The 16,892-nt window shown below is 38.3% G+C and overlaps 1 protein-coding gene across 1 annotated transcript in view; it reads left to right on the forward strand.

The window, feature by feature from the left end:
• The window catches only part of TRHDE (thyrotropin releasing hormone degrading enzyme), a 299,578-nt gene that overhangs the window by 124,488 nt on the left and 158,198 nt on the right, over positions 1–16,892 (forward strand). Inside the window, exon 4 of the mRNA XM_024212178.2 lies at positions 11,999–12,153. Coding sequence (XP_024067946.2) covers positions 11,999–12,153 — 155 coding nt within the window. The remainder of the gene's footprint in view (positions 1–11,998; positions 12,154–16,892) is intronic.

Raw genomic sequence — 16,892 nt, forward strand, 5'->3', positions numbered from 1 at the left:
GCCTTGGAGAAGGGGAGGAGCAGGGCTTCGGGGAAGGGGAGGGGGCAGGGCAAGGGTGTTCGGTTTTGTGCGATTAGAAAGTTGGCAACCCTACTTCATGCTTTTGTATAAGAGGGGAGCTTATAGTCCCAAGTAAGGATTTAATGATTGAGCCTTGTATTATTAAATTGCATATGGCATTTCTTTGCAATTCAGAGTTAAATTTATGTTCTATTATGTCACAGAAAGATATTTAGCATTCGTTTTAAAGACAAAATCAGTGAAAATAAGTTTTAATAATATAATCTGTTTAAATTCCATGAATAACTCAACAAGAATCAACAGGAGAGCACAGTTTTATTGATGTATCTGTTTTTTACTATTGCAGTAGATTATCTTTAGTTCCATTAAAGAACTCCCATCAAGACATCAAACTAGGGCCACCCAGAGGATTCAGGGGGCCTGGGGCAAAGTAATTTCGGAGGCCCCTTCCATAAAAAAAAGTTGCAATACTGTAGAATACTATATTCCCGTGGGGGCCTCTGTGGGGCCCGGAGCCTGGGGCAAATTGCCCCACTTGCCCCCCCGCCCCGTCCGCCCCCCGGCGGCCCTGCATCAAACAAAGGTTAATTTAGGTGTTAGAGTAATCAAAGTAGGACTTAAAAAAATCCCATTAAAGAGCTTCAATATTAAGTGAATTTGTTTCAAGATGGTGCCATCTATTTTTCATTGTCAACTAGAAGAGCCAAGAAGAGAGATGAAAGTGGAGGAATATGTCCACAGCCCACACAAGCCCATTGACCTCAGGAGTCCAGTGTAAATGACTGGCTATAATGTTACTTTTTCTCCAGCTGTGATAGTATGACATCACAGAAATGGAGTTCTTTAGAAGTGGTATGAGTAATGGGCCACCTCCTCCACCTCACTCCTGATCACCATCTCAACTGTACTGATAGTAATTGATGATATTTTATCCCAAAACTAACATAAAGGATGCAACTCTGGACATAGAGTATTTCCAGATGCAAATATTCACATGTTCTTTATTGTTATAGTACACATGGGTTTTATATCATATATCATAGATCTATGGATTTATTTTACCTCATTGTTATAGTTCTTAAATACTATGGATTTCTGATGTTTTCTGCACAAGCTTTGTTCCTTGGATTTGTTGTGGAAAGATAGAATTTGGCAGTGGCATGGACGTGATCATTTTCTTTATAGCAGTATTCATACTGGAAGTATTCAGTAATCAGTTACATGTTGTTTTGAGCTATGGAATCCTCATGCTCTATTAACTGTGGTGTTAGGAAAATGGCTGTTGGCAATTTTCCATCATGTCAGTGCTTTTAGTATTTACTAAATGTAGTAGTTAGTATTTTAGTAAACTGCATTTTTTGAAGGCTACAAAATCCCCCTTTTCAAATATTTGGGAATAAGAGTATATTTCTTCTTTTGATATGTGCCTTACGTGTCATAGCAGCTGCACATTATGTACTGCTAGTGTAACTTGGAATTGCAAAAGCCTAAGTTCAGTTCAGTCGTTGCCTCAGTGTTCATTCTGTCTGTGTGTCATTCTTTGATCTAGTGCACGCTGAAGAAGAATATTTAGAATATAAGTAGTAGAATTCAAAGGAGAGAAACTTTAATATAAACCATTATAATATCTTTCTTCACTAGAAATGTTGTGGAAGGTACTTTTTCTTACTCACTATTACACAGCAATTCATAATATATGTTCAGATATTGTTTAAAATAAAAGACTGTTCATATTCCAATCAATACAACCAAGATGATACATAATTCAGCTTTAATGGGACATGGAGTTCATTTTTCAATTCAGCATTGAATGATTTGATATTCTTTGAAATGTAAAGCTGTGATCTATGGACAGGGGTTATAAAAATCTAAAGTCATTTAATAATATGCATGTCAAATACTAAATCAATGGGTTGCTGTTTTAGTTTCTTAAATTGTATACTGGCTTTCACTAAGTGTCAAATGGTATCATGGTTTCTCTTTCCAATTACTACTTATTTTTTACTTATTTTTCTTCTGATAGATTTTTTCCCCCCCCTCTATCATTTTTTTCCTCTTGGGAACTTTAACATTTACATTGCATTAAGCATCTGCTGTTTATATCAAAAGCTCCCTGAAAATCTCTGCCTTTGTTTATGCCAGTTAATGTTAGGTAATACTTTGTAGTGCAATAAGAAGCAATAAAAAAATCAACAATAAACTGCTGTGTGTCAGTGAGTTTTCCTCAGAGTCCGCAACAAGCTATTTGATTTTGACTGAACTAATGGTATATAGACTCAGACCCTCATGCTAGCTCCATAGACTTACGTCCATATATCCTTTCAGTGCATATCTTATGTATAGAAGAATGTTGTCTAGAATAGTCAGTCAGATAATATGGTGATGAGTGGCAAAATAAGAATATGGATAGATAGAAATGTTATTCAAAGAGCCACCAAATAATATGATTATCCTCTGGTGTGAGTTTGAATGCTTACAGTATTTCAAGTAAAGGCATCAGGAGTCCCTTAAAATAGCGGCCTAAATTTTCAAAAGTGACTAATAATTTTGGGTACCTCAGTTATTAGGTGCCGAATTTGAGACAGCTTAAAGGGGCCAGGTTTTCAGAAGGCAGGTATTCAGTAGTTTTGGAAAATCAGGCCTTTCTTTGAAGGGGAATCTCAAGTTGGACACCCAAAGTCCCTAGTCACTTCTGAGAATGCAGGCCAGTTTGTCCAATTCTTTTAAATTTATTTTTTAAAAAAATTAGAAGTGCTTTTCTGCTGCAGTATTGAAAAAGGATGGATTGATTTTAAATCAAGGCGATTTAAATCACCAAGTGAAAAGCCTCGATTTAAATTGATTTTAATCAACTTTTCCATTTGTACTTGTTACTTTCTAAAGAACGATGCATTCTCATTAAATCCCATTAAAACATGTTGATTTATAACTAAATAGAGCCTTTACACTAGATTTGGTACATCTTCTTACTACTCAAGAGGGTACAACACTATAACTATATACATTTATTTAAGCAACCGTATAGCTTAATATTTTCAGATTTTTATCAATTAATTGCACGTTTTGGTATGTTAGAAAATGCTGAATGATATATTGCTTATTTACTAGATAATTAACTTTTTCCTCATGATTTGTGTCAAGCTGCATTAAGATGGTAACTGGAATTAAATTAAACACATAACAGCATATAGAATTTATTTTTCTTAAATAAGCTCTTAATACAGTGTATGACCTATTTTGCCATATTTATAAAGCTTGTTCTCAAAAGTTAGATTCCCCCCTCCCCCCGATTCTTTCTTTATATAGAAAAGCAGCCTTTAACTCAAAGTTTTTGATAGTGGCTAATAGATTCAGGATATTTATTTTTTATTTAAAGGTTTTGAGAGATTATAATAAGTTTAGGCTTTAATGTATTTTTATTAAATTTTGATTTTATTTTAAACACATTTATTTTAAAAAAGAAAAATAGATTATAATTTACATAATCAAAGAACCCCATTTTAAATAAAAGCAATGTGATTTTTATTTTTTTTAATTGTTTTTTATCCATCCTGTGTTAAAGTCAATTGGAGTCCTTCCATTGACTTTAGAGGGCTTTCAGTTAGGCTCTGGTTGTTTAGAAGAAAGGGGGCAACTGAATTATATATATGTTAGACAAACATCTTGTGACAGGATCCCCCCAAGGTGCAGCCTGGGATTGTGGGACCTCTGTGCCCCCTGAACTCTCTCCAGCCTGGGCTGTCCCTCACAATGCCTTGCTAGTGACAAGTGACAAGCAGCAAGCCCCTCCAGGCACAGTGATCACTCAGCACAACAGCATGTGGAGCCCCACTACACCCAGCTATGTTGCATGAATGCTCCTAGAGCCACTTATGAATCACACAGACAAAGGCACCAGAGCCAAATCCGCCCAGCTCCCAGCACCATACCTCAGAAATATACCGTCTTGCACTGCTCAAGGTGGGCAGTGCAAAGTTATTAATTGGTTCACCACTTCATCAATGGAAAGTGGACATACACTAGCCTTTGCAAACCTGAGCAGATTACCAACACTTCAGGCAAACCCACTGGTAAAGATAAACAGTTAAACAAATTTACTGACTACAAAAGATAGATTTTACAGCTGAGGAATATGGGGGGTTACAGGGTGCTCCCCCAAGGTACGGAATGTCACACACCTGTCAAGGATGGTCTGGATACTTAGTCCTGCCTTGAGTGCAGGGGACTGGACTAGAAGACCTCTCGAGGTCCCTCCCAGTCCTATGATTCTATGATTCTATAAGATGAAAAGTAGAATTGCCTGCTTACAGAGTTTTGTTAGAAGTAAACAAAATGAAAAAATAGAGAGAAATATTTTTTTACTAATTTCTTGGTATAGTCATCTTAAGTATTACTTGTAATTTGCAGTGGGCACAACACTTTCAGCCAGAACTGTGACTTTTTCTAGTTGATGCCCCTTAAAGTGTATGTGGCTCATTAAAAGGTATTCTGCTACAGAGAAGCATCCTCCACCAATTAGCAGTACAAGGGAATGGTTCAGATTAATGGGAACTGGGTGGCAGAAATGTCTCAACAGAATAAATCCTTGCTGTAAACAATTTTTTTTTGACAGCAACCTTCATATAAAACATTACAAGAAGCTTTGAACAGAGAATTAATAAAGTTGTTGATTGCAATGTGCGCAGTTGGCAAAGGGCAAAGCGCAAAACTATACTTGAGGTTTCATATACCATGAATAGAATAAATTGTTTTTAGTCTCCTTTTCTCTTAGTCACTCATAACTACTGTGAGAGAAGTGCAATAGATGCTACCAACAAGTCCCTGAAACTGTAATGCTAAAGAAGACTCCTCCAGGAAAATTAATGAAAACAGAATATTACCAGAAGAATATAAATTAACTCAAAACAGTTTTAGAGAGTGGGATTTTTCTAGCAAAAGTTATGAATTTCCAGGAAAACATGTGGATAATAAATACATGTGCTAGATACCTGATGCTGTGGAAAAAAGACCAGTTTATGACTAAGACATGGGGTACACTGGTGAAGAATATCAGTGCTATTACAAAAGTCAGTGAGATCTAGGGTGATTTGCTAATATATGCTGGCCACAGAAGTTAAAGCTGTGTGAAAGCAGTTTTACCTTTTACATCCACCTATTCCAAGATTTCAAAAAAGGTTGAGGAAAGAGTATGAATAGCTGGTTTGGGGGTTAAGGTTTTACTTCCTGTTGGACATGCACAAGTAGCAGTGTCCCAGAGCTGCCAAATTGACACCAGAAGCTTGAAGTAAATTTGCATCCCAGAGAAAGAGAGCATAGCATCTTGGATAGGTATAGATTTTGTTTTCTCTTACTATTTTTTTCACCCTTCCCAGACTGGTAGACCCACCAGTCAGTGTTTGTCTGTCTCAGGACACCAGCTGTCTTTTATCCCTTCAAAGGTCCGTTGTTTGAAAGTTCCCACCTGAAGCTTTCCTGAGGTTTTGAGCAGGCCTCCTGAACCTAATCAAACTGGTTTATGTGTTTCTCCAGATGGGGTAGAGGTCATCTTCAGCAGTGGATTACTGGTATTGTCAATCAGAGCTCCAGGCAGTTGGACTCTGTCCACAGCCATTGTTTTGAGTTCCTACAGGATTTAACTCTTAGCTACTTTTCAGTCAGCAGTACAATAACCACCAAACCCACAGAGAGATATATAACACTAATAAAAATGTATACAAGTATCTCCAACGACTTTCTCATTGGATAAGGGATGTCTTGATGGGGGAAAGGAGAAGCCGGTGGGTTAGTGGAAGAATGCAGGAGACTGACAGAAGAATGGGAGAAAAGTCCCAGATGCAGGGCATTCCTGTTGAGGGGCAGGAATTTTGCTTTCCAGTTAAGCACACCTAGAGTCTGATCCTGCTCCCATTGACTTCAGTTGTGCAGGAATGAGGACCTCATGCTTTCTCAGTTGTGGGTGTAAAGGGATTTGGCATAATTAAATGAGAAAAGTGAAAAAGCACCATTATTTGTTCAGATTAAATCAAAATCAGAGGCGTGTGAGTGTAAGTATCATAGGTAAGGATAAGAATGCAACTTTTAGGGTAGAGGATCTTTAAGACCAGCTTAAATGGTTTAATGTTAAATTGACAGTTTCTATTTTGTATCATGACTATAATCACTAATAAAATTAGGCAATTATATACTAATGTTGAACTCACATAATTATGAAGACAATTAAATATTTGGAAATAAGATTCTGTGGTGTTACATGTAGTTTTTACTGTTAATGCTTTCCATTAGACACTCAGCGAGATGAATGTCAATCAAACACATCCAAATGCTTTCCTTGCGATTGAATAATTGTATTTTTACCATTCGACAGTGCAGTACATAATAGTGACAAGATCTGGCATCTTTTCTCCTTTATTTCATTTCTGGTGACTTTATTTTGACTGTATAGTTTTTACCTCTAAGTCATGAATTTAGTCTTTGTGAAGGTTAAGAGGTGGAAGCCCTCTATTATGTCAGTAGAACATAGGATTCTCTGCACTGCTGTATCAGGAAATCTCAAGTAACAGTTTTATGTTGTATGAGGCTATTATTCTCTTCCACTAATAACAAGCACTTCTATTTCTACAGCGATTTCCACATAATCAAACATTCACAAGTGCTTTACAAAGAATTTAATTAAATAGGTAGTGGAATAACTGGCTGTACCATACACAGTAGCTATTATATATTCAGCTGCTCACATTTTGTGGTTAGTACAAAACTGTCTCTAGCAGTACAACGTTTGAAAGGTCTTCCTATCAAAACATGTGCATCATCACCTTTTTTTGCTGTTGTGTTAAGTCAAGATAGAACTGTGTCTCACCCTGTTCCTTAAAAAAATACAGAAGGAATCTTAATGGATGGCAGCTTCAGCAACACAATATACCTTCTCTAATTTCCTATTTGTGTAATAAGTAAAACCAGATTATTTTGTTGGGACTTGAACCTGAAACACTGTGGCTCCTGAACCAAACATTTAATTTACTGAATTCCCTGTTATGGATATGGATTCCTTTCTTATGTCACAAGATCAAGCATATACCGGAAGTTTTATTCAAAGACAATGGCCATGTGAGTAGCAATAACAAAATCTACAGAATCAAGATCTCCCATTGCAAAATATCACTTATCCATTGGCACTCAGATTTTTGACAGAATAGTCTAGTTATATAACAGCAATTGCAAACCACCAAGAGGAGGAAGACAATTAAAGAGGTCCTTCATTTTGTGGAGGTGAATATTTTCAGGGCCTGATTCAGAGCTCATTAACACCAATGGGAGTCTTTCCGTTGACTTCAGTGTGCATTGGATCCAATCCCTCTCAGACCTGGTCTACACTAGGGGGGAGGATCGACCTAAGATATGCAACTTCAGCTACGAGAATAGCGAAGTCGACGTATTTAGGTCTACTTAACGCGGCATGTGCATGGCGCTGAGTCGACTGCTGCCGCTCCCACGTCAACTCCGCTTGTGCCTCGCGCGGCGGGGGAATACCGGAGTAGATGGGAGAGCGCTCGGGGATCGATTTTATTGTGTCTACACTAGATGCGATAAATCGATCCCCAATAGATCGATCACTACCCGCCCATCCGTTAGGAAAAATGTGAATGTTTCCAAGCACTGAGGTGAACCCTATGATAGGTTAGATGTTTACTACCATGTCCATGGGCTTTGAAAGACTCCTGAAATTACCCATATTAGGATTCATAGATTCATAGATTCTAGGACTGGAAGGGACCTCGAGAGGTCATCGAGTCCAGTCCCCTGCCCGCATGGCAGGACCAAATACTGTCTAGACCATCCCTGATAGACATTTATCTAACCTACTCTTAAATATCTCCAGAGATGGAGATTCCACAATCTCCCTAGGCAATTTATTCCAGTGTTTAACCACTCTGACAGTTAGGAACTTTTTCCTAATGTCCAACCTAAACCTTCCTTGCTGCAGTTTAAGCCCATTGCTTCTTGTTCTATCCTTAGAGGCTAAGGTGAACAAGTTTTCTCCCTCCTCCTTATGACACCCTTTTAGATACCTGAAAACTGCTATCATGTTCCCTCTCAGTCTTCTCTTTTCCAAACTAAACAAACCCAATTCTTTCAGCCTTCCTTCATAGGTCATGTTCTCAAGACCTTTAATCATTCCTGTTGCTCTTCTCTGGACCCTTTCCAATTTCTCCACATCTTTCTTGAAATGCGGTGCCCAGAACTGGACACAATACTCCAGCTGAGGCCTAACCAGAGCAGAGTAGAGCGGAAGAATGACTTCTCGTGTCTTGCTCACAACACACCTGTTAATACATCCCAGAATCATGTTTGCTTTTTTTGCAACAGCATCACACTGTTGACTCATATTTAGCTTGTGGTCCACTATAACCCCTAGATCCCTTTCTGCCGTACTCCTTCCTAGACAGTCTCTTTCCATTCTGTATGTGTGAAACTGATTTTTTCTTCCTAAGTGGAGCACTTTGCATTTGTCTTTGTTAAACTTCATCCTGTTTAACTCAGACCATTTCTCCAATTTGTCCAGATCATTTTGAATTATGACCCTGTCCTCCAAAGCAGTTGCAATCCCTCCCAGTTTGGTATCATCCGCAAACTTAATAAGCGTACTTTCTATGCCAATATCTAAGTCATTAATGAAGATATTGAACAGAGCCAGTCCCAAAACAGACCCCTGCGGAACCCCACTTGTTATGCCTTTCCAGCAGGATTGGGAGCCATTAATAACAACTCTCTGAGTACGGTTATCCAGACAGTTATGCACCTACCTTATAGTAGCCCCATCTAAATTGTATTTGCCTAGTTTATCGATAAGACTATCAGGCGAGACCGTATCAAATGCCTTACTAAAGTCTAGGTATACCACATCCACAGCTTCTCCCTTATCCGCAAGACTCGTTATCCTATCAAAGAAAGCTATCAGATTGGTTTGACACGATTTGTTCTTTACAAATCCATGCTGGCTATTCCCTATCACCTTACCACCTTCCAAGTGTTTTCAGATGATTTTCTTAATTACTTGCTCCATTATCTTCCCTGGCACAGAAGTTAAACTAACTAGTCTGTAGTTTCCTGGGTTGTTTTTATTTCCCTTTTTATAGATGGGCACTATATTTGCCCTTTTCCAGTCTTCTGGAATCTCTCCCGTCTCCCACGGAATCTCTCCCGTCTCCCACGGATGGGAGGGAGGACACAGATGCACCCAAGAGCATTAACATAGCAATATTTTCTGGAAACCAGCATGGCCCCCAGGCACTCTACTGTTATGTTAACACTTTGTCAGTCCCATAAAGCACTTACGCACATGCTTAACTTTTAACATGCGAGTAGTTTGAGGCTTCATAAATGCTTTGGTGTCCAGTCATTAACAATCTACCTGCTGTACACTTCAAAATGTTTCAAAAAATGTTATTTTGAAGTTACTGTAGCAGCTAGGTCTAGGAGTATTGAGTCACACTTTTTTGTTTGTTTAATGGTAGATCTTTTGTTATTAGAATAGCTACTTCTACATACCGGTGAAGTTTCTGTGTGACCTGGTGCCTGGGATAGAGAACACTGAGAATGCCACACTCAGGGCAGACTGCAAGAAATAGGGCATACATCCCCAAAACTGGTGGTTTACTCTATAATTAGGGTCACCAAACCCATAACGAAAGAGCTTCTGCAGTGCCACACTGGTTAAACAGAAGCCAAACACAGTCCTCTTTAGGCATTCCAGCCCTTGGCTCCCATCCAGATGACCCAATCTAATATAGTAATATAGAACCCATTTCACCAGGTTCTTACTGATCCCAAAGGATCAGACACTTACCCCAGATCAGTATATATTTCAGATTTTATCAAATATCACACTGTTAGCCAATCCTTAGTAAACTAACTAAAGATTTATTAATAAAAGAAAAGAAGAGAGTTATAAATGGTTAATAGGTCATATACATACAAATGGTTACCAAGTCCTTGTATCAGATTTGTAGCAGTGATGGAATAGACTGCTGATTTGCAAAAATCTCTCTGCTAACTTCCCCAGAAGATTGTAAAATCCTCAGTTCATAGTTCAAGATGCTTCTTTTAGCTGTAAATCCATAGTCCAGAGAATTAGAGCAAGAAAGAGGCAAAATGGAGATGTCTCAGGTGTCTTTTATATCCTCTATCATGTGCCTGGAAATATACTGTCCCAAACAAAGCCCACAGCCCAGGTGCCTGGGAAGTTACTGGCCCAACATGGTTTGCTGAATTGCAGGGAGTGGCCATTGAACCCCTGCCTGTTTGAGGCATCCTCAGGAAGAGATATCTGGATAGGATGAGTTTCTTCAATGGCCCATTATGAGATTGGCGTGTCCTTGATGTGCCATCAACACATAGCTGTCTAGCCCTAATGTAAATTCTATCTGGGGTGTATCAGCCAGGAACAAACATGTTTTAGAAACAAGTACGTTGCCAATATTCATAACTTCAAATACAAAGATGACACATGCATATAAACAAGATAATCATACTTAGCAAATCATAACTTTTCCATTGATACCTTACATATTCTGTGCAAGATTTGTTGCAGTTGTAGAACAGTGGTAATATCAAAGCTATAAATGGTCATCTTTAATCACACAGCATCACATCCTGACTCTGCAATTCCGATACTTCTAGCTATTTTGAATATTGAAGTAGCTACTGGCGTCTGCTCCTGCTCCCAAGGACAGTGACTATTTTGACTTCAATGGAGGCAAGCCTGGGCATTACTTTATGATCACCTGGGTGTGGAGCTACTTGGGACTGGCACATGCCAAAGTTCTAAATTCATACAGTGTTTCTTCGATCTCTGCAGTGAGACTCCCACTGGTGGCCCATTTTCTTGGCCTATTGTACCACATATTACTGTATGCTTCCTATACCTGAAATAAGCAACCTTGGGAAATGTATGTCTTAGAGTTGATAGAATTATTGTTAGCTATATAGTACTTTTATTCTGCTGGGTAGAGAAGCCAAGTAAGTCATCCTCCAGTAAACCCAGGTTTATTCCCATCCGTAAGGCAAGTTACATTACTTTTTACCTTTTTACAGTAAAATCTCTGTCAAGTTTGAGTGGACCTTGCATTCTCCTCTGCCCACTTGTTGAGCCCAGATACTATTGGGAGAAGTCCCCTGCCCTCTTTCTGCTGTCTGCATAAAGACCGTCCCCATTCTCATCTTTATGTTTTGTCAGCCTTTGAGTCATTATGGAATAGTCCAGTGGTTTCAGGAATCCTAGGAAGAGAAATAGGGAAAGATACATTTGAGAAATTGTCAGAATTCTTTCTTCCCTCAGAGCATGTCTGCCAGTAATACTACACACAGAATGGGGCTTCAATGTACCGTACTTTCTATTTTAAGAATTTAATTTGAATGGTCACCTGTCATCTTGAAGGTAGTTATTGTGAAGTATTACTTCAACACTTCCCTGGATGTCACCCATTGCCTTTACTGACATGCATCTTTGATATACAAGATGTCCCCGACTAAGTCAATGTCATCAAGGAATAAAATTCATTTTGTATTTGGTAGAGGTCTGTGTTATTGTTTTGTGTAATGCACCTGGGGCATGTAAGGCATGTATGGAATTAAATAAATTAATATAAATAAATAAGCAACAGAGGGGATATTTTAAAAGGTAAATAATATATACAAAATCTACTCCCATTAAAAATCCAATAATTGACTGTGTTACAAGGTGGAAATCATAAAATATGAGAGAACAAATAATGAAGTAAGAATGAAAGAAAATGATGCTTATTAAAATGATTTTTATAGATAATATTGTAAGGGGAGAACTCAAATGAACAGCTTACTTTTTACACAGATGTTATTAAGAAAAACACTCCTAATAATGGTTTATAGCTTTTACTTACAATAACTTCAGAGCATAATAGCTTCCACAAGCAAGTTAAAACACATTTTGTTCTGTTTCTAGATCTATTAGCTGTGCCTAAGCATCCATATGCTGCTATGGAGAACTGGGGACTAAGTGTTTTTGTGGAGCAAAGAATACTGCTAGATCCAAGCATTTCTTCTATATCCTACTTACTGGATGTCACCATGGTTATTGTACATGAACTATGCCACCAGGTATGAGACATGCAACCAGTTATGAGAACTTGGTACAAGCTTGAGAGATCAAATGTATTCTGTTTTTCAAAGCTGATATTCTTACACACATAATTGCACACATTTGTTATAGCTGTATTGAAAATAACTTGGAGACCTCTAAGATATGTCACTAAAATGCAGAAATCCAGAAAAATCAGATACAATGCAAAAGAGCAAATGAGTGGGAATGAATAAACTTTCTAATGTTGAGTTTAGGTTGTGAATGCTGCCACCCACTAGCCTCCCTGCATTCTGTGTTCAACCAATATTGTAGCAAACTTGTCCCTTTCCTCTGATTATTATGATGGTGCTGTGTGTGTATATATATATATGGTAAGTACATTGATAGCCATATAAAATGATTTATTACAGCACTGTAGCAGATTTAGGTTGAGTTGATGTTCATGTCAAAATTTGCTTTGGCTGAAATCATTTTGATAGTCCCCTTTTCCCAACACACACATACTTAAGAAGCAGTATTTTTTTATTCTGCCACTGACCCTCTTTCACAAATGATGGATATTTTGTCTCTGTGTGTATTGAAACTCTCGTATAAATTAGGAAACTTGGCAATAAACCCATATTACAATTTATTTAGCATTTCTCTTTTCCATCTTCTTATCTCGAACTAAGCACATTACGAGTGTTCAGTAATATTGAGTTGCATGCAAATGTTATTAAAGAACTGTGCTACAGGGACAGGAAACCCTTTCTTGCTCTGGTAACAGGCATAATAATAGCCTCTGGGTTAAAATGAATGAAATCCTACTGTGTAATCAGCGTGGCTTACATCTGTGACTTTACATAGGATCTTTTAAAAAGCAATGCACATTCTTAGTACTTTTTCAAAATAAAAAATAACATTGAAATAGTAACTTTCTAATGCGTATTCTGATAGGTAAACCTGGAAATTATAATGTTTAATTCATATTCATGTTTCACATTGAAAGTGTAGGTAAAAATTGAGTCCTCAACTAAAACATGATATGCTTCTTGGAGCTTGTTGCTGATATAATCTCAGTATGATCCTTTACTTTGTAACAAATTCTTTATTAGATAGTACAGTAAAGCAGTAGACAATAGAGTGTAAAAATCATAGAACCTTAGAAATTAGGGATAGAAAATACATATCGGGTCATCTAGACTATCACATCTGTTAGTATAGGATCCCTCTCAATGGTACATTTTCTAATGATTTTTCTAGTATTGTTTTAAATGTTTGAAATTATAGAGTTCCCATCGCTGCCCTTGGATACTAGTCTGCAATTCAATAAATCTCAGTGTTGTAAGTTATTCCCGTATAGTTAGCTTAAATTTTCCTTTTTCTTAAATTCTTCTAATTACTTCTAGTTTTCCCTTGTGCCACTTTAGATAGTTTGCTCTCTTTCCAAGCTGATCCATACTTAAAATGTTTGTGGTAAATTATCACATCAACAATTTGCTAAGTTTATTGGCCTGATTCTCATTTACACTAATGCCAGCGGGGTGAAAACTGCATTTGTTTACTTTAAGGCCCGCTTACATTGCCAGAGTGCGGTGAAGATGGCCTTAGTGTAAATGAGAACGAGCCTCTATATGTATTTAGCTCTTTTACTCTTTCCTTATAAGTCTTTCCCTCCAGCCCACATCATTGCTTGTTGTTTTATTATAGTGGTGCCCAGAGACACCATTGTACAAACACACAATAAGAGAGAGAGTTTCCTGCCCCAAAGAGTTTACAGTATAAATAGACAAAACAGAAAAAAGGAAGTATTATTTCTGTTCTGTATTTGAGTAACTGAGGCACAGAGAGTATGATTTGCCTAAATTCAGTGCCTTAACCATAAGACCATCTGTTCTCAGACTATTTATTCTACCATTTTTATTCAGCAGCTTCATTTTGGTTTTATCTTAGTGTAATCCTTCTGCCAGGTGGAGGCAGCAGCAGCAAGCGCTGAGTTCAATAGATAAGGGTTTCTCTTTACAATACAAAACAGAACTGGACTGTGTTCCCACCCTGTAATCTGGGAAAACTCACCACCACCCTGGAGTGACTCTAAGAGGTGATACTTTCCCAGTCACAAGCATTGACTCAGTGTATAATAAAAGGAAATGTTTTTTAAAAAGGGAAAGGGAACCCAGCATTAATTTGGGAAAACACCACTACCAGATTCAAAAGCATGAAAACTTAAGCAAACATGCACTCCACATTATGTTGGTCAGTGTCCTCTGCCTAAGTTTCCCACCTTGCGGTGTGAAAGTCTGAACAAATGTCCCTTTCACACGCCACTCCTCTCTTTTCCTTCACTGCACCACACTCACAGTTGGTTGAGAGTTCAGAGGTGCATTCACATGAGTCCACCTTCCAACCCTGCAAAAGGGGACACGAACTGCCGCTGTTATCTCTGCCACCAGTGGCTGATTGCTACCACCTCTGTTGCTATCTCTGCCAGAACACATCTCTGCCACTACTATCATTGCTGCTGCGTGCCTCTCACTGCCTCCTTTGCAGTGCCGTGTTCGGAGGTCCCCCCACTTAACCGAGCTCTTAGTGATTTCACTGGGTAACAGGAAACTTCTGTTCTGCTGCCTCTTCATTTTTCCCCCCACTGAAACACTGTCACCAGTGATTTCAGCTCTGGTAATCACTGAACAGAAAGAAGGACTCTGAATTGTATCCCATCAGCTCACCTTTAAACACTGGAGAGGGATGGGTCAAATGGTGTTTAGGACTCTTTAGGCAGCATCCACACCAATAGGTGGGAACACTCATACCCATCCCTTCTCATCTTCAGTGAGATCTCTTCCCCCTCCTTAACAAGTGAGGTTCAGTTTAGAGTGACCCCCTCAGTCAGGGCATGCTAAGTATAGTTCTGCTGCTCTTAGTTATACAATAAGGATAACATTTCATTACCCCTGCATTCAGTGCTAAAGTGAATTGTAATCCAAAACCAGCCAAAACTGACCACTTTGGCAAAGCATGTCTGTCTGCTGAACACCTAGGCAGAGTAGGTGTGTCTATGCAATAAGATCTGCTCCTAAAGTCTTTTCCCCCAGTGCATCACTAGATGTCAGAGGAGAGCTCATTCAGACCTGCTTATATTAGTATATTCTTAGGCCCCGCAGAGCACTCTACACAGCTCAAGATGGCACACAGTCGACGCAGAAGCTGCAAAATACCCTTTGGCCTGCATGAAGGCATTCTTCAACTGAGTGCTGTTAATAATTGATTGCATTTCAGAGTTTTTATTTTGAGTTAGTTCTCATCCCCATTTTGCAGATAGGATACCTGAGAGGAAGCACAACCTTACCTCTGGCAGACATAGTAAAAGCCACATCTCTGACGTGGCAGACATAAGTCTCATCCACTTAGCCACTTTGCCTTACAGAGTGGATGTGCCAGATCTGTGTGCTTGGCTGTGCCGTTTATAGCTACTAGACCACACTCACCCCCAGAAGTAGGAATCCTGATCCCCAGCGTTCAAAATATTTTTCTACCTCTTAGGTAAGCCACTGGGAAAGTAAGCTCTATGTCATCCTCTAATGGCTGGGTTGCATAGAGGTTAACAAACCATTGCTGTCACCAGATTTGTGCTTCAGAGCTAAAGAGCCTGTGTTAAAATCCTGCTGATAACCTACACTGAAAGGTGGCAGGGGTAAAGATGAGGGTAGTTTTCTGTTTTCAAAAAGCTAAGCAAATGCATTTAAAAAAAATCTCTTAAAAGAATGTGAAGATTACAAAACTAAGCACTCAAAAATTAGGAAATGCTCGCATTAAAATTGTCTAAGCAACCTTAGTTGGGTCCTCTTGTGCGTTTATACACATCTTTAATTATGTGTCCTCACACTGTGCTGTCCTACAGGACCCCGACGTCATTCAGTTTTGGGGATGGACAGTGAATTGAGGCAGAGGGTTTTAAAAAGAAAAATGTTTCCTTGTGTTTAGGGCACTGGACTGTGATCCAGGAGAATTCACTCTATTTCTCTGCTCTGCCATTGGCTTCTGTGTGTTGCTTGGCAAAACTGTCATAATACGTATGCATTAGGGGAGCTGATTAAGATTCCATGGGTAACTTCAAATCTGGCATTTCCTAACTTTTGATTGTTTGACATTTCAAACTTACTGTTCTTTTAACATATTTTTGTATATAATTAAATAAATACTTAACAACAAGTGGAAAAATACAGAATGTTTCCACACAAAAGCATCTGCTCCGGATCCAAATAAATCCATCATCTGAGAAAGAATCATACTGATCACAGGTCATGAACAGGAAAATAATCAATAGCACAGATATTGATATCAACTTAAGTTATTTGCCCACCATCACATACAAATATAATATTATTAAAGAAGTTCAAGCAGGGTAGGTGATCCATAATATTTAAATGTTACAGATCGATCAGAACTGCACCCTTTATATAGAAGAAAATCAGTTGAATTCAAGAAATGTAATATCTGATGACAATTGATCAAAATGATCAAATACAAAACAGAATATAATAACTGAATAATTTAAACAGAAACATGTATCACAGGAAGGAAAGCAAAAAATAAAATCCCCAAACCACTGTGAATGTTCAATAATAAAGGAAAAAGAGAAAAGAAGGTATGCTTCCAGTACACATGTAAGAAGTACTTCCCCACCCTTATTAAATATATCCTCAGCACTTTTCTTATCTCAACCAGTACATACTAATCTTTTCCTCCAAAAGCCCCACAAATAATATTCTTCATT

This window comes from Terrapene carolina, unplaced genomic scaffold (assembly GCF_002925995.2).
Source record: "Terrapene carolina triunguis isolate 2854851 unplaced genomic scaffold, T_m_triunguis-2.0 Scaffold68, whole genome shotgun sequence".
Taxonomy (NCBI): Eukaryota; Metazoa; Chordata; order Testudines; family Emydidae; genus Terrapene; species Terrapene triunguis.